Consider the following 18,645-nt stretch of genomic DNA (forward strand, 5'->3'; position numbering starts at 1 on the left):
GCTTCCAGAGACCATGTGGACCACTACCAGGAAGGGTGTTACCCGGGTAGGGGTTGAGGGGAAAGGATCCTGGGGACCCAGTGGGCACCCATTACCACGGGCCAGGAAGGTTGAACAGGACACTTTCCTGGACGTCTTGGGGGAGGGAAAGCAGGTCTGAGCCACGTCTGTGTCAGGACCTAAGCTGAGATTGTCCTGTTACCTCTGGAGAAGAAGAGAGGCCCGCCCTGCCTGGCACTGGGCATTCACTGTCTCTTCTACCTGTCTAGTAACCCACCACCTGACCAACCCTCCATCAGCGCACCAATTTATATGCTCATCGACCCTTCTACCCATCCTCCCACAGACCTGTCCATCTACTACTCCTTCCCTTCATTCATCTGTCTGTCTGTTTTTCCATCCATCCGTCTATCCACCCGTTAGGCTAGCAATCCCACATACACAGCCTTTTCTCTGTTCTAAGCTGTCCTCACAGCAATCCTATGAGGAAATGCTATTATTATTCCCACTTTACAGATGAGATGTAGAAAGTGAGAGACAGAGAGGTTAAGTGACTTCCCCAAGAACACACAGCTGGTAAATGGCAGAGCTGTCTGACCTGACAGGCTGAGCTCTGAACCTCCCAGTTTTCTGTTCAGCCATCTAGCCACCCTTATAGCTGTCCATCATTCAGTCCCTTCACTCACCTGTCACTGTCCATCCAGTGGCCCATCCATCGCTGTCACCCATCCATCCTGAAGGTAATGCAGTTAGAGAACCAGGGGCCCTGAGGGGAGAGAAGGCCCGGACTGCCCATCTGGCTGGGCTGGGGTGGACTGCGGGGGTGGGGTGGGCTGCCCCGGGCTGGGCAGGGCTGCATGAGGCTGGAGGGAATTAGCCGAGTGACTGCCAGGATCATCTAATTAGGAACGCTAGTGATAAGAAGATAGGATCGAGGGTGATTAGAATCCTTTTAAAAAGCCACTCCATTAATTACAGAGACAGAGAGGGGCCTCTGGCTGCTCAGAATACCAATTGGCTGCCTAATCGGCCTCCATCAGCTCGCCCTGGGGAGGGTTCTTGGGACCGCTGTGTGACCTTGGGTGTGCCCTGCCCTCTCTGGGCCTCCCCGTGCATGCACTGGATCAGGCTCTTCCTGAGATCACCTGGTCACCCAAGGTCCTCTTTTTCTTCCCAGGCCATGGCTTGCGGGGGGCAGGCAGGCCCCCTGAGGCCCTGAGGGTGGGCCTCAGACTGGGGACACAGAGGCTGCAAGCCAGGGAAGTTAGCCTGGCTCCCCAGGGAGGACGCAGTCCTGACGGGGAGGAGTTTTCCCACCGCACCGGTGAATGAGGAGAGCAAGGGTCAGAGAGGGAAAGTGAGCAAACAGCCAGTGGTGGTCAAGGGTGTGGGGGCTGAACTCAAGTCATGCCTGCACATCCCTGTGTCCTCACGCAGGCCCTGGGGAGGGACTCAGACGCCTCTGCTCTTAACACTTTTGGTCTTGGGATTTCAGAGGACACGACTCAGAACGATTTTCGGCAGGGAATATCACCTCTGCCAAGTTCCACACCTTTGTCTGTAGGAAGCTCGCCCCACCTCGTCCTTGGTAAGCTGGAGAGGGCCCCCCATCTTCTGAGATCCTTGGGCAGTGAGCAGCTGAGATCTGCCTCTGTGTTGTATGCCCATCCTATAAGCCCTGGGACAGCCCTGAACCCTGGGGGTCTCCAGCCCTGTCTCCATCCTCGCTGCCTCCTACAGATGGACCACCCCAGGGTGGGGCCTCAGGCTGAGCACAGGGCCTGGGGTCAGAGAAGTGCAGAGATCTTTGCTGGGGGAGCTCCAGGACCACAGGAAAGTTCCTCTTTGCAAAGACATTACAGGTCAAGTCTCAGGCAAGGCAGGCAGAGGGGACCCTGGGTCGAGGGGAAGCATCTCATCATCCTGGGTCCCTTGTCTCTTAATTGGATGTAAGCAGCCACACAGCGTCCTGATTGTGTGGCCATGGGACCCTCAGGCGTCTCCTGTAGCTCCCCGACGGATGTTGCATGACCCCATTAGCATCACCGTAAACGTATGACCATCCCTATGTCCACCATCAACCTCCCTCTTCCCCACCATCGCCATTATGACCATCCCCGCCTCCTCCAGTATTGCCAGCAATCGCACCAGGTCACTATCATCACATCGTCACCACCGCCACATCCCGCCTCTGACGCCACCGCCACTGTCACCACCGGCCTCCACCTCGACAGTATTCACGTTCCTTGACCCACGTCACCGCCATTAGTGTCACCAACACCATCTTCGTCTCAGCCAGTGTCACCCTCGCCACGACACCATTGCTACCATCACTGCCACTACCCTTACTGTTGTCACCACCACCCGTGTCACCACCGGTGTCCCCTGGCCCAGTGTCCCCACTGCCCACCTCCCTCCTCATGCCCACCGTCATTGTCGCGTCTGTCACCCCCACCGCCCACACCACCTTCCCCTGAGCCACTGTCACCATGACCGCGTGCACACAGCTGCTGACCGTGACAGGTATGAAGACACAAAGTGTGAGTTTTCACGACCAGGGGACGAACCTGGGCACGTAAAGATCAGGGAAACGAGGCATCACTGACGGTCTTGGTCTGCTGCCCCAAAGTGGCGAGATCTTAAGAGTTTGCCTGGAAGCTGCTGGAATCTCACGATCTTCTGGGAAGGCCCCCCACCCCCCCCGCCGCCCCGCCCCTGAGCATCTCAGCCTGCATCTCTGAAGGGGGGCGGTTCTCAGAGGGTTGTCCAGAACTTCCTGCAGACCTCCAGTTGCCGTCGGCCCACAACGGCCTCTCTCTCCTCTGCTTTCCGTAGCTCATGTATTGGCAGACTCCACCCCGGAACCACATGGGGAAGGGGATTCTGGAAAATCTTCCCGAATTCTCTAGGACGCCGAGGGGACCATGGAGGAGGGCGGCGGCAACGCTGAGTTAGCAACAGAAACTCCAGGACATCGCACCTGCTGCTTCATCACCATCAGCATCAACACCGTAGCTAGAGCACATCGTGACTGTTGTCAGCAAGCCCTCCATTGCTGTCACAGGTCCTGTCGTGTTGAGCAGCGCTTCGGTCACCAGAGCATTGCCATCGCCGGCAGCACCAGGGCCACCCCCCACCCTCCGCATGCTGCAAGATCACCCACTCCCTAAGAGGATTGTGCCTCCCCACCTGTAGCCTGAGACGTGCGGACACTTCCTGAAGGAGTGCCATTCCCCACCTTGCTGATGCTGGCCTTGGCCTCATGGCATGAGCAAGGGCGACGTACATCCCATCCCAGGAGAAGTTTCCAGAGGCACTCCGCCTTTCGCCCGGCTCTTTCTCCCACCCTCTCTGCCACGAGAACGCCACGTTCCAGACCGGAGCCCTTCCTCATCCGGAATCCCAGATGAGAAGACGTGCGAGTTGGAACCCCAGCAGCTGACAGAAGTGGGCAAGGCCTAAATGGCTGTCGTAAGGCTCTGGGATGTGGGGGTTGTTACCAAAGGGAAGCTGTACAGCACGCAACTTCCTCTACTCCATTGCCTTTGTCACCATCACCGTCACCAACATCACCACCTCCAGGACCATGGCTGCCATGACCACCCTCCCCGATAGGAGCCTTTCCATCACCTCCCCGTCACACCTCCACTGTCGCTATCAACGGTGCCCAATGACCGTCCATCCCGTCCATTGTTACACGTCCAGGGTCAGTGTCACCACCACCAGCACCTTGTCTGTCATTATCAACTCCACTATCACTGCCATACTTACTCTCACCCTCACCACTGCCTCCATGTCAGAAATGCTACCCTAATCACCTCCACCATGTTAACAATGCCTTACTGGCCACCACACACCCCCTTCGCCGTCACTATCCCCACAGTCGTTACCGAGAATTGGGCAGGCAGGCAGCTTTCCCCAGGTCCAATGGGCAGGCCCGTCGAGAACAGGCTGTGACTACAGTGACAGAAACAGTTACAAAAATAAAGAAGCGTTTTCATCTGTAGCTACACTCAGTGGACTTATTCTCGGTTGTCTATTTCCTCTACTGAGTGATATGTGTTAGGTGTCAGCCCATGTGGCAGATGGACACGGGGCACAGAGGACAAGTCCTGCTCCTGGGGAGGTGTATGGGGGTGACAGCATCTCTCACTCTAGGTCAGGCTTGCAAAGTGTCTCCAGATTCTGAGTTCCACCTCCTGGCATTTGGGATTGGCCAGAACCTGCTGTTCCCTGTTAGGTTCTGGGAATGTAGCACTGACAGGAAGGGAAGGAAGAGAGAAAGAGAGAGAGAGTACAGACAGGGGTATGGGGTAGGGACTAGAGAAAGGAAGACGGGCAGGGAAGGAAGGAAGGAGAGAAGGCAGAGGAATGCCTTCTTAAAACATTTTTTTATTACATTTATTTATTTATTTATTTATTTATTTATTTTTTTTCAACGTTTTTTATTTATTTTTGGGACAGAGAGAGACATAGCATGAACGGGGGAGGGGCAGAGAGAGAGGGAGACACAGAATCAGAAACAGGCTCCAGGCTCTGAGCCATCAGCCCAGAGCCTGACGCGGGGCTCGAACTCATGGACCGTGAGATCGTGACCTGGCTGAAGTCGGACGCTCAACCGACTGCGCCACCCAGGCGCCCCCATTTATTTATTTTTGAGATACAGAGTGCAAGCGGGAGAGGGGCAGAGAGAGAGAGAGAGACAGAATCCGAAGCAGGCTCCAGGTTCTGAGATGTCAGCACAGAGCCCGACTCAGGGCTTGAAACCAGGAAGCGTGAGATCATGACCAGAGCTGAAGTCAGACACTTAACCAACTGAGCCACCCAGGTGCCCCAGGAATGCCTTCTTAGGTAGGACTTAGTGATCCCAACAGCTCTCTCCTCGCGGATGCGCTTACTAGGCAGTTTAGCCTGTGTTCCACCCCAACTGGAGGGGGTGAGGGGAAGGGAGTAAGAGACGTCAATCAGTAAATCAGTATAGTTCCTTGCTATTTCTAAGTACGATCATGGGATCATAGAATTAAGGATCTACATGGGAGCAAGAATTAAGGAAATGTAAATGCCTAGGAACCTGTGGTTACCTCACTCACCTTGCTAGCTTACTAAGTCACAAACTGGGTGACTTAACAGAGGGGCGCCTGGGTGGCTCAGTCGGTTAAGCGTTCGACTCTCGGTTTCAGCACAGGTCATGATCTCATGGTCCGTGAGTTCGAGCCACGCATCGGGCTCTGTGTTGACAGTGTGGAGTCTGCTTGGGATTCTGTGTCTCTCTCGCTCCCTATGCCTCCCCCACTCACGCTGTCTGTCTTTCTCACAAATAAATAAACTTGAAAAAAAAAAAAAGAACAAAAGCCCCAAATGGCAGAAACGTAACCTCTCACAGTCCTGGAGGCCGTAAGTCCACGAGCAAGGTGTCACAGGGCCGCACACCCTCCCTCTGGCCTCTGGCGACTTCAGGCTCTCCCTGTGCCACACTGCTACCCCTCTGTTCTGTATGTCCCTGTAAGGACACTTGATAATCCAGGATGCTCTCATCTCGACACCCCTAATTTAATTACATCTGCAAAGATCTCTCCTCCAAATAAGATCACATTCACAGGTTCCAGCGATTAGGACAGGGACGTAGCTTTTGGGGAGGCCACGATCTAACCCACTACCCCCATTATCAATCCCGATTTCTCTTTCTTCCAGAGTTGCGCGGAATGCTTCTTTCCATTTGCTGTCCTCAGACAGCCCTGGGTTTGCCTCTGTCTCTCTCTCACTGACCTGCTGTGTGACCCTGAATACATCCTGCATGTCTCTGAGCCTCAGTCATTAAACAAACGTTTACTGATCACCAGGCACGGAACACCCCTGCCTTTGTGGGGCTGACCTCTGAGGATCTGACCCCCTATTAAGGGGTACAAGAAGAATGAATTCCTGCGCCTGCCTCCCTGCCTGATTCCCCACTTCGGGCCCCCTCACTCCATCCCAACAACCCAGCTAAGTGGGCCTGTGGCAGGAAGGCCTCCCTCCCCCTCCCTGACCAAGGCTCACCTAGGCCCGATCCTGCAACAGATTCTGCCTCTGCTCCTTGGCTCCCAGGAGCTCAGCCAACAGACCCAGAGTGACCAAACTCCAAATTCCAGGCCCACCAAGGTGCCCACCTCTTTGGCAGGGGCAGGCCAGGTCCAGAGCTGGGGGATTTGCCCCGCCCCGGGGGGGGGGGGCTGATGTCACAAAGGGCCCAGCCTCTGCTCCGCAGGGGGGCCTGCCCCTGGCCTGGCCCCACTGTGGCAGTGCTCCCTCCCCCTCCCCCTGTCAGTGGAGGCGCCCACCTGTCCCTGAGAACTGGTACTATGAAAGGGTAGACTCACTGGGCAGAGCCGTGCCCGGAGCCAGTAGATTCCAGCAAGGCCCCCCCCCCCCGCTGAGGGAGCCACACCAGCTGCTGCCTCCTCTGAGCCCATCCCTGCCACCCAGGCCACCGGTGCCCACCTCACCTTCTCCCCCACCTTCGCCTCCCCCTTCTCCCCACCCCCGCCTCGGCATGGCCAACTATTACGAAGTGCTGGGGGTGCAGGCGAGCGCCTCCCCAGAGGACATCAAGAAGGCCTACCGCAAGCTGGCCTTGCGCTGGCACCCGGACAAGAACCCCGACAACAAGGAGGAGGCTGAGAAGAAGTTCAAGCAGGTGTCCGAGGCCTACGAGGTGCTGTCCGACTCCAAGAAGCGCTCCGTGTACGACCGAGCAGGCTGCAACAGCTGGCGGGCCGGTGGCGGGGCCAGCACCCCCTACAGCAGCCCCTTCGACACCGGCTACACCTTCCGTAACCCCGAGGACATCTTCCGCGAGTTTTTCGGTGGCCTGGACCCCTTCTCGTTCGACTTCTGGGACACCCCTTTCAACAGCAACCGCGCTGGCCAGGGCCACGGCCTGAGGGGGGCCTTCTCGGCCGGCTTTGGCGAGTTCCCGGCCTTCATGGAAGCCTTCTCGTCCTTCGACGCCCTGAGCCGGGGTGGCGGTGCCAGCCACACCACCTTCTCGTCCACCTCCTTCGGGGGCTCCGGCAGCTCGGGGTTCAAGTCGGTGATGTCGTCCACCGAGCTGGTCAACGGACACAAGGTCACCACCAAGCGCATCGTGGAAAACGGGCAGGAGCGCGTGGAGGTGGAGGAGGACGGGCGGCTCAGGTCAGTGACCATCAATGGCAAGGAGCAGCTCAAGCAGGTGGACAAGTGACCCAGGCCGCCTGGGCCCCTGGCCTGCCACCCGCCGCCGCGCCCCAGGGCGTGAGTGTGGCTGATGCTTAATAAAGGTGCCAAGTGAGTTCATGAGAACAGCTTGCCTGCATGTGGCGGGGGGGGGGGGAGAGGGGGGCAGTTGCTGGGGAGCGTGGGGAACCTGCTCGGCAGGCTGGGCCCCAGCCGCAGAGGGGCGTGTATGCTCTGGCCCGTGGGTGCCGCCTGTACATGTGGGCCGTGTTCGTGGTTTGTGACCCCTCTCGTGCTGTGACTGCCTATCCTTCTCGGCCCAGCTTTATGACTCTGAGCCTGCCGTTGGCTCTCTGATGGGGCCGCATCATCCTCCCAGGGCCTCCCAGCTCCACGTCTCAGCCCCCTGCCCCCCAGTGATTTTTCATTTGGCCATCGTGCCCAACCCAAGCTGCATCGCTTCACCTGCCTTGCTGTAAACTGTCAGTGGCTCCCACTGCTCTAAGCATAAAGACCTCAGGCCTCATCCTCACCATGAGGCCCTAGTGGCCTGGCCCCTGAATGCCTTCCTGGTCTCACGTCCCGGCAACCCTCACTCTCTAAGCTCCAGACATACTGACCTCCTCTCTATTTCTCCATGGAAACAAACGTCTTGCAACCTCAGGGCCTTTGCACACGCTGTTCTCCCTGGTAATTGCCCACTCATCTGTAGGATTTTGCTCAACCACCACCTCTTCAAAGAGGCCTTCTGAGGACTGGGACCCTGTTATATAATTTCCAGTTGACCCCCAAAGTAACCCTATGTAGGAGGGACTTTTGCCTGAGGGTCACATGTGTGGACACTGTGCACACGTCTCTGTCTGTATATGTCCAGCACAGAGAAGTGGAAGATGGTTTGAGTTCAGTCTGCTGCCCCAGTGGACCATAAACACAAAAACAGGAGCTCTGATCCTGTTTTTGCTCACGTCCAGCACCTACCCCAGGGCACGAAGACAGTAGATACACAGTAAATATTTGTTGTATGAAGGTGTTTGCGTGGGCATGCTTGTGTGTGTTTGTCCATGACCCTGAGTGAGGTTGCTACAGCTGGACCACAGGGCTCTGTCCTCGGCATTGTGTCCTCAGTGTTGGCACTAGGGCATTGAAGGAGCCACAAAAGGCACGGGCCTCACATTCTCAGACACACTCCATTGGGAGTGAGCTTCCCATCACGGAAGGAGTGACAGTGCCGAATTCTGATTCTGTGTGGGCCTGCCGAGTGCTAGTCTTTTAAAAATATTTTTTAAGTATATTTTTATGCTGAAGCAATCTCCAGTTTCAGATGTGTCCTGCACTTTTAATTCAGCGCAATTCAAGAGATATGTATTGGGCGGATTATTATATGCCAGGCACAGCGCCAGGTCCTGGGGATACAGCAATGGGCAAGACAGATTCCTGCACCGATGGGGCAGACGTTGTACTGGGGAGCCAGAGAACAAGCAGGTGTGTGGAACATTGTCCCCTGTCCCTGTCATAATGAATGTGAGGGAGGAAATACAGGCAGGTAGGCTCATGGAGAAGGATGGGGTCAAGGGCACGGGCAGGCGAGTTTTCAGTTGGGGAATGGAAGTGAGATCAGGGACCATGTAGTTATCTGGGGGAAAAGCATTCTCGACAGAGGGAAGAGTAAACGCAAACCCTGCCCTGTTGAGGAACAGCAAAGAGGCCAGTGAGGGCCATACCCACAGTTCCATTTGATGCCCACGCTCTCCCAGATCGTAGTCGTTGACCCACGTTACATAAGAGGAAACTGAGAGGAGCGTCACATAACTGGCAAGTGGCTGAGCCAGGATTTCATCCAAAGGATTTACCTTCAAAATAATAATGGTAACAATAACAATAATAATAATAATCGCGGCAACAAAGGAGGAGTGTGCCTGTGAGTGTGTCTACCAGTGTGTGTGTATGCGTGTGTGCACGCATGCACGAATGCATCTATGAAAGATCGGCATGCTGGCAATTCCTTATTCCTTGGGGGCTGGAGTGGAGCCAGAAATAGAGGCGATTCCAGGCTTCAGGGTTCAAGGCCGATTAGTGACAGGGTCTTTGGTTCCCAGGCTGCGAAGAGGGGGTGTGTGGGCGTGGCCAGGAAAGGCACTGTGAGTACCAGTCATCCTGGGGCCTGATCAGGTTTTGCTCACCTATGCATCTCGACTCTTGGCCTGGTAAGTAGTAGGTGTCCAATAAATGATGTGAAATGAAAGGAGGTCGGAGCACACTGTTCCAGGGAACAGCAAGAATCAAGGGATGCATTCAGAGGACAGCTTCCAGAACTCATGATGGGTGAGACTTCTGGGGAGGCCATAAACCTATAGGGGAGGGTGGGATCTAGCCAAAGACAGACCTGGGAGGAATTCATTCCCATTTCCCAATGCACACTTAAGCTGAGGAGCACCCATCATGGAAGTCAGGGTGTGGTGCTGGAAGCCTGCAGGTGGACCTGGGTACTTATCTCCAAGGGGAACCTGTTGAAGGTTTCTTCTAAGAAGTCAAGGGGCATCACCCCAGATCTCTAGGGGATACAAAGCCCCTTGGGTGCTGCAAGTGCCCTGGCTGAGAGGACACTGTAGGTGACCTGGCTGTTGGCCGCACCTCCAGGCTCTGCCTAGCCTCTAGCTTCTCGGGTCCCGCCTCCGGGAGCCTCTGGGACAGACCAGCAGCTGGAGGTCTCCTAACCATGTTACCGGAGGAGCAGGAGAGCCCCATGACACACAGAAGGTTGAACCCCAGCTCCCAGCCCTGCAATGGGACTAACTTCATCAAAGCCCCCACTACAGCATTAACCACCTGACCTGTGCCCCTGCCGACCTGCTAATTTCACCAATTACTGGCCAACCGCGGCTGCATCAAGTGGGCCCGCTTAGCTCTGACAGCTGCTGGGCAAATCCAATTACGGCCGGCCGCCCAGGCCGCATGTCCATGGCCCTGGAGCTGGGTGCACAGCACAGATCCGGGTGCTTGCAAAGCACTGGTGTTCCCAAACACCCCCAGGATCCCCGGGCCAAGGCTCACGGCTGGCACTCCCTTCCTTTCACCAAGCCTGGCCCCAAAGCCCGTGCTTTCTCTCTCCAGCTCAGACCTGTGACCGATCATGGCATTCCCCTCCCAAACTCCTCCTGCGGCTGCCTGACTCGGCGCCTACTGTATCTGGCCACAAGTGTGCCGGGTCGTCAGCCACCCCGCTGAATCCTGTCTCAACCCTTAGTCCCCAGACAGACTGAGGAACTGAAGCCCGGACAGGCTGGGGTGCACCTAGGGATGCACAACCGAAGATAAAGTCCAAACTCCCCAAATGGGCATTCGGGGCCCCTGCTGCCTTTCTAGCCGCACGTCTCACCCGCCCCCCACAGGCACTGGCTGCCGGGCCTGTACGAGCATCCACGGCTCGTACATTCTGTTCCCACACTCTGAGCCACCCTTCTCACCTCCTTTGGCCTGCCTGTTAAATTCATCCTTGGGGGCCTTGCTTCCATTGTCACCCCCTTGCAGATGCCTCCCCGGGCCTCGCCGGAGCAGGACCTTCTGGCCGAGGGAACCCGGCCGTCTGGGCCTGGCTTTGTGCCAGGTGCCGAGACTTGCGGCAGCGAGGAAGCCTGGGGCCCCCACAGAGCCCCCATGGCCCAGCACGCACACCCTGACTTGGCCAGGCTGGTTGGGTCCAGCTCTGTCCCACTTCTCATGCAAGAGTGCCCTGGGGGGGGGGGGGGTGACATTGAGGGCCCGCTCCTGGCCCAGCCTCAAGGGGCCTCCTAAGCGGTGAAGGGCCCCACCTTCAGAATGTAGCTCCTCATTTCCACTGCTGCCTCCTGGACCCCCCATCACTCCCCTGGACATTGTGTCAGCCTCCCCCTGGGCTGCCCTGCCTCCTCCTTTCTCCTCCTTCATGCTGTTCTTATCCCGGCAGACAGAAGGATCTTGTGAAAAAGAGTCTGAGGAGACACTCAAAGGAAAAGCCAAAGTCCTAATGGTGGCTACAAGGCCCTGCATCAAGGGCCCCCTGCGACATCCGTGGTTTTCCCATTGCTACCTCTCCTCCAGCCCCACTTGCCTTCTCACCAGCCTGTACACATACCTGGCATGCTCCTGCCTCAGGCTCTTTGCACTGGCTGTACCCTCTACCTGGACCCTCCCCCCAGCTTGCCAAGCAGTCACCTCATTCCACACCTGCCTTCCGGTCTTTGTGCCTCTCCCTAGGCCCCCCTCACTCTCTCTGCTGCTGTCCTGCCTCGGGACTTTTGCACATGGTGACCCCTTTACCTGAAACACCTCTCCCCACTCAGCCCCACCCAGCTAAACTCCTGCCAACCCCTCTGGTCTCTTCCCAGATGCCACTTCCTCAGGGAGACCTCAGACCTAGTCAGGCTTCCCCTTCTCCACCCCTCACCTCACCCCAGGGTCCCCCCCTCATCCCTCCAGGGCCCCTGGAACTTGAAAGGGACCCAAATCAGGTAGGGAAGGAGTGGGGTCCCCATCACGGGTTGGACAACATGGCGTCCCGGCATGTTCTTCTGGCACTAGGATTTAGTGACACTGGAACATTTTACAAGTCAGGGCACCAGAGCCCTGGGGAGGGATGCTCCCTGGTTCACAGAGCAGGTGGGGAGCCAGCTCTGCAACCTGTCTGCTATGAGTAGCCTCAGGCCTGGCCAGCAGTGTGACCCCCACAGGCGTGTTTCCACCGGAGTCTGGTTTCTGCATGGACTGGGGTTGGGGGGCAATGTTCTCAACCCTACTGAGTCCCCAGGAAGAACTTTGTATGCATACTCTCCCCAGGGACTTGCACCAGCCCAAAAGAGGGCTATGTGCCCCCATTTTACAGATGGGGAAACTGAGGTTCAGAGGGTTAGAGACTTGGTCAAGGTCATACTGCCATATGGGGGGAGCCTGTTCTGCCCTCCTCATCCTTCCCCCCACCCCTGCACCCAGGGCCTGGGGCGGGGTGGGTGGGGCCCAGGCAGCCTCTGCCCGCCCTCCCTCCCTCTGGCCAGTCGATGTTATCGCAGCTGATTTAATTTCAAAGACGGATTGAGCCTTGGCGGGAGGGAGAGAGGCTAATCGCAGCCGCCATCTGCCCCGTTGTCATGGGGATGGGCTCCCAGCAATTGTGCAGGGGCTGGACCCAGATAAGGGCAACACAGTGGGCTGGAGGGGACTGCAGTGGGTGGGGTGGGGATGGGCAGGACGATGGGGGAGCAGGGCGAGACACAGGAGGAGGAGAGACCCATGGCCCCAAGAGAGGCAGGGGGCACTGAAGCACAAGGGCACAGGGGTGTCAGGGAGCTGGGGGAGAGGGCTCAAGGGTGCCCGAGCACAGAGAGACACAGAGAGACTGAGAGACACCGGAAGGCAGCTGGCAAATGGATGGCTGAGCAGAGGCTACGGGCAAGGCCAGTGATTGCAAGTCGGGTGACAAGAATGCCTTGCTCGCCCACTGCCCTCCTGGCCAAAGACTCGGACCGTGGCTACAGGGCCCTGCTGAGCCAGGCCGTTCAGCCATGCCATCGTCTCCCACAGCGGCACTGCCACTGGGCTGGGGCCTTGGTGGGACATTCAGACCTCCCCAGACTGCCCCTCTACCTCAATGTCACAGACCCCGGAGTCCCTCCCTGGCTAGGCAGGGTCCCAAGCTCGGCAGGAAACTGGCACCCTAACTGTTTCTACCAAATAGCTGCCAGGGCCCTTGGTCTGGCTCTTAGGACATCAAAACTTGCCAAGTCAGCAATGGCTCCATCTTGGGGGTGGAAGGGAGGTGCTGAGCGCCTCACGGCACACTGGTCCACAAATGTCATCCGCGTGCCCATTTTTACAGGACAGGGGTTTGCAAAGAGAGCTCCCCTTGTAACTCATTCGACAAATACTTGTCGGTCACCTCCTGTGTGCCAGGCCTGGGAAGGTGTTGGGACAAGACCTCCGGGCTCTGCTCTGCCACCCCCACCGCCCAGGCTCCACGTTCCCAGGACTCAGGGCCTGGCATGCCTTAGCTCCATCCTCAAGGTGCCCCCGCCCTGCTTTCACAGCTGAAGCTCTAGCACATTCCACCTCGGGTCTGTGTGCCTTTGCAGATGTTGGCCCCTCCCCGGGAACCAATGGCGAATCAGCGATTTCAATTGTTTTTTTCTGACGTTTATTTATTTTTGAGAGATACAGAGACAGAGTGCGAGCGGGGGAGGGGCAGAGAGAGAGGGAGACCCAGAATCCGAAGCAGGCTCCAGGCTCTGAGCTGTCAGCACAGAGCACGACACGGGGCTCAAACTCATGAACCGTGAGATCATGACCTGAGCCAAAGTCAAATGGCCAACCGACTGAGCCACCCAGATGCCCCTCAAATTGGCAATTTTAAGACAGCAGTTTCCTGTGGCATCTCAGACCTCAGCCCGTAAGGACCTCCTGATTGCCCTTCCCTTACTGTCTGCCACTGTTTGGTCCTGCGTCTGCATCAGACCAGCAGAGGTGAGTGTCACTCTCTGTCCCGTCCAGTGCCCAGCTCACAAGGGCCTCAGGAATGCTGCCTTGTTCATTCTCCGCAGCAGGGTCAGACTTCAGATCTGTCCACCCACTGTGTGCTAACCCGGGGAGGTCCCTGGTGGATTCTAGGAAGGAACCACTGCCCTAGCCTCCTCCCTGGGCTCTGGGCCGCCAGCCCCAACCTGCCGGAGGTGGCCCTCCAGGGACAGCTCCTTTGACCTTGTCACCCCCCTGCTCCAGCCCTCAGAAAAAAACAAGGCACTTTGTTCCTTCCTGAAGGCCACCATCATTCCTAACTTGTTCTACCATCATCTGTTGCTGGAAGTCTAAAGTCCGAACTCCCCAAAGTGGCTCATAGGAAAATACCTGTATCTCCTCCGACTTGGGGACAAATGGGAACCTCCCAGTATACCCGCAGGTGGAGGTCTCCAAACCCCTCTTCAAGACCCAGGACAAAGTCCCAACACCTGCCGAGACCCTGAATTCCAGCCTCCTCCTTACCACCTCCCACATCCCTCTTTTATCCACAATGGATGATTGTTATCTGTCTACCTACCTACCTACCTACTTACCTACCTGTCATTGTGAAATATACATAACACAGAATTTACCATTTTAACCATTTTAAGTGTCCAGTTCAGTGGCACCAAGTATACTCACACTGTTGTGCAGCTGTCCCCAACCAGCAGTCTCCAGACTTCTACATCTGTCCAAACTGAAACTCTGTCCCCGTTAAACACTAACTCCCCGTCCCCCTCCCCCAGCCCCTGCACCCACCACTCCACTTGCTGTCTTTGCGACTTTGGCGACTCCAGGGACCTCACGGAAGTGGAATCATGCAGTATTTGTCCTTCTGTGGGGCTTTTGTTGCTCGGACTTGCCCTTTTCTCTCCTGACCCCATGGACAGGCGTCTCCACCTAAAGTGCTCGGCACGGCCGTGGGTGATTCGGCTGAGGCTGACCCCAGCCAGAGGCTTCAGTGAGAAGCAATATTTTGGAACAGCTTTAAAGACTCCCGGCACCCTCTATGTACTTGGCAATTCTTTACGGACAAGTTCGTAGGACAAACCCGAAATTTCTTTTTACAGCTCGTGCTTATTACAACAAATAAAAAACGTCTAGAATATAAAATAAAAACACCCCCATAGACACACCCCTCAATTGGCTCCCCAGAGTTTCCACTGGGGGCAGTTTCCCGAGGCCCATGGCCAACGTTTTGGAAAGCTGTACTGTGCGTGTATAGATTTTTCCTTTTTAACCAAAACATCTTACCCGTGTCGTAACAGCCCTTGCTTTGTCCACAAAACGACATGCTGTGGACAGTGGCTGCCCTCCATAGCATGCAAAGGCGGCTCTGACGGGCGGGGATCCTCACCCCATCTCACGGGAGGGGAAGCTGAGGCCTCGTGGTGGAAGGGAGTTGCTTGGGCTTGCCAGACAGGAGGAAGAGGGGTGTGGCCCGATCCCAGGTTGGCCGGACAGCCAGCCTCTGATGCCCCTGAGTGGGTCTTCTCTCCTGGAGACAGATGCCCGGCAGCCCAGGGACTGAGGTCTGCAGATCCCTGTTTCCATCATCAGGCCTGCCAGAACTCAAGTGGACGGAGTGGGGACACCCCCTTGGGAGTAGTGGAGGGGGGCAGGTGCACAGGCCTCCAGCTGCAGGCAAGATGTGCACCATCTTGTTCTGGAAGGAGGAAGGAGGTAGAGTCAGATAGATGGGAGTCCATCCCGGGGCAACTCACCTCAACCCTCCGTGCCTCGGTTTCCTTGTCTGCCCAAATGAGGAGTTACTACCCACTACGCGGTGCCCCTCACACTGGCACTGGGGGCGTGGGGATACGTGGGCAATGCTCGTGTATGCCTTCCTCCCCTCAGGGTCCCCAGGGCTGGCGTGAGGGTAGGGGCAGCTGGCTGGCTTCCTGCGGCCCTACAAGCCACCCTCCCAGGTCCCACCCGCGGCCTTTGCTCTCTCCTCATTTCTCCACGTCTCTTCCTTGGCAATCCAGGGCTCTCACTTTCTTCAGGATTTCTCAGGGAAGGAGCCTGTAATGGTTTCGTCTCGCTGCTGTAACAGATTACCACACACTTAGGGGCTAAACGCAGCACAGCTTTATTCTCTTAGAGCTCTGCAGGCCAGAGTTCCAAAGCGGGCCTCACTGGGCTAGAATCGAGCTGTTGGCGATTCCTTCTGGAGACTCCAGGGAGAAGTGTCTCCGTGCCCCTTGAGTCCACCTGCATTCCTTAGCCCGGGGACCCGTCATCCACCTTCAGAGTGGACAGTGTAACGTCTCCAGTCACCCTCTCTGACTCTGACCCGCCTGCTTCTCTGTGACCCTTGTGGTTATACTGGACTAACCTGGATAATCCAGGATGATCTCATCTCAAGACCCTTAACTTAATCACACGTGCAAAGTCCCTTTTGCCACTTCGGGTAACAGGCAGGGTCTGGGGACTAGTACGGGGACAACTTTGGGGCTGTTATTCAGCCCTCCACAGGGCCTGGAGAGAGGACAGGGGACGGAGGGGCTGGTAAGAGGCCAGCTCATGGCCACCTACTTCTCCAAATGCTTCCTGCCTGGTCCCCGGTGCCCATCCCCTGAACTGGTGGATGCGGTGGGATGTGTCTGGATCGGAGCAAAGGTGAAGAGATGAGGGGCTGTGGCTGGGAGCCAGGACTAGGAGGGAGGCCCTGCAAGGTGTGGCTGGAGCCAGCACCTGGGTGTGCAGCGAGGCAGGCGGGCAGCTGGCGGGGTCCCGGCCCTGCTCGGCCCCCCGTCTGGGGACCCCCAGACCTGTTCCTCCCCCTGTCTGGGACTTGCTTCTCCATCTGCCAAAGCTCTCCCTCTCTCCTCTCCCCTGGCGCTGGGAGCCCCCCACCCCAGAACCCCTGGCATCTCGTCCATCTGACGCGTAATTCATCCCTTCGATTGAGACCTGAGAACGGTCTGGACACAGGTCTCGGTCAAGGCCCGGGATCACAGCGCAGATCTAGTCCCGGTGGGATGTCCACAGGGGCATTGTGGCTGAGGTTTGGCCAGCACAATGGGCCTCTCCTCCACAGGCCTTGCGAGGCACGGGAGTCGGGCGGCGCTGGGCCAGGGCCACCCTGCCCGTCAACCACACTGTGCTGTCACACCCCAAAGCAGGAACCTGGCACCGCCAGCCACTTGAGCCCCCAGGCGCCGTGGTTATGCCTGCGGTCACCCGAGCAGCCGGTCAGGAAACCCCTGGGGTCGTGGGGTTCTGGGGTGGCAGCGAGGGTACATACAAGCCACCTTCTCCAGACGCTCCGGCTGCCCTTTGCCACACCGAACCCTCGCCACACCTGCACACACTCCCCGGCGCCACACCTCCGGCCACGCGGCTCCCACCCCCAGAGCATCCTCCCAGCCCCTCCCCATCACGGCCAAGGAGAGCGGCCTTCTTACGGCCATGGTCCCCGCACCCCGTTCCTCCCTTGTTTGGAACCCAGGAATCAGCCTCTCTTCATGTGCGGGTTCCTGGGCGTCTTGCACCCGGCATCCGAGTTGTCAGCACCTCGAGGGCACGGACCGTTTTGCTCTGTCTCCAGAGCTCGGTAGTGACCACTGAGTGGAGACAGTCTTCCCCCGCATGGCCAAAGGAGACGGGTCTGGTGTCCCAAGGGTCCCTGTGGCTGGGGGAGGGGGAGAAGCCGACCGGGCCCGGGTCCCTGCCCCACTCTGGTGTGGCCCTCCAGCCGTGTAGCCCCGGAGCCGGGGCCTCCGACTGGGTCCCTTTAGAGAAGGAGAGCAGGAACATTAATTACAAGGGACGCTCCCCATACTTGTTTTAAATTGATATTTAATTAAAAAGTTAATTATTCATCAGGCTTATCGATTACCTGCCCGTTGCTGGCTGGGAAAGGCTGGCCTGTGGATTCGTCCGCTGCAAGAGGGTCTGTGCTGCTTGCCGAGCGGGGTCAGTGGCGCTGTCTCTGTTCAGATTTGCTTGGCCGCCGCTCTTGCTGATGGGCTGGATCTCTGCCCAGAAGGCCCGGCTGACGCGGGATGTGGGTACCGTTCAGATCTAAGTCTCAGGCTCTCCATGGCTGCCACTGCTGGCCCAGGCACTGCCTCCCCACTCTCCTTTCCGTCTTGAGCTCTAGGCTATGGATCTGTTGGCCTGCACTCTGTCAGCCTTCCTCCTGGACGTCCCACAGCCACAGCTCACTCCCGGGGCCAAGCATGAGCTTGGCACTTTCCTCACCAAATCTGATCCCCACTCTGTGTCCCTTCTCAGGGGTGGCCCCTCTGGTCAGCTGGTCGCCCACCTGGGCAGCTGGGAATCATCCCGACCTCCTCCCTCTCAGACTCTGCGTCCTCTGGATTCTTCCCCCGTGTGCTCTGTGCCAATACCCCGGTCGAAGCTGTCATAAACTCTCACCTGGAAGAGGTGAGGAATCAAGCCAGGGGAAGGCGTGGGGAGAGCATTCCCCACAGAAAGCACAGTAAGTGCCAAGGCCCTAAGGCAGCGGCATTGACTGAAAAGCAAAGAATGGAATGAGGAGTTGTAGAAGAGTAGATTATGTACAAAGACTCATGGGCCCTTCACGGGCTGCCTTCTTCGTTGGTCAGATGGGAAGCCATCACAAGGTTCAGGGCTAAGGAGGGGCCAAATGGACTCCATCACAGTTCACCGCTCTCTCTCCCCTTCTGTTCCAGTTAGAGCTACCTGGTTACAAGAGAGAGAAAACCACAGTAGCTAACGTAACTTAAAAGGGGGTGGGGCGCTACTGAACGGGTACAGGCTGGGTCAAAGGAACAAGAAATCCCGACACGTGTGAGAAGGCCAGGAGCCCGGGCAGCTCCCGGATTGAGGGGGTGGACTCTCCGGGTTACTCTGCCACCGGAGCGATCGGCCCTGACAGCCCTCCACCCCGTGTGAATCTGATCAAGGGTCTATTGGCCAGGTGTGTGTGGAGAAGGG

General features: G+C 57.3%; 1 protein-coding gene across 1 annotated transcript; it reads left to right on the forward strand.

The window, feature by feature from the left end:
* The first annotated feature begins 6,246 nt into the window (after positions 1–6,246).
* Positions 6,247–7,320, forward strand: DNAJB8 (DnaJ heat shock protein family (Hsp40) member B8). The gene has a single exon (XM_060631917.3). The coding sequence runs from the start codon at positions 6,530–6,532 to the stop codon at positions 7,220–7,222; it is 693 nt and encodes a 230-aa protein (XP_060487900.1). The 5' UTR covers positions 6,247–6,529; the 3' UTR covers positions 7,223–7,320.
* Positions 7,321–18,645: the final 11,325 nt, after the last annotated feature.

The sequence above is a fragment of the Panthera onca genome, chromosome A2, assembly GCF_046562875.1.
Source record: "Panthera onca isolate mPanOnc1 chromosome A2, mPanOnc1 haplotype 2, whole genome shotgun sequence".
NCBI lineage: Eukaryota > Metazoa > Chordata > Mammalia > Carnivora > Felidae > Panthera > Panthera onca.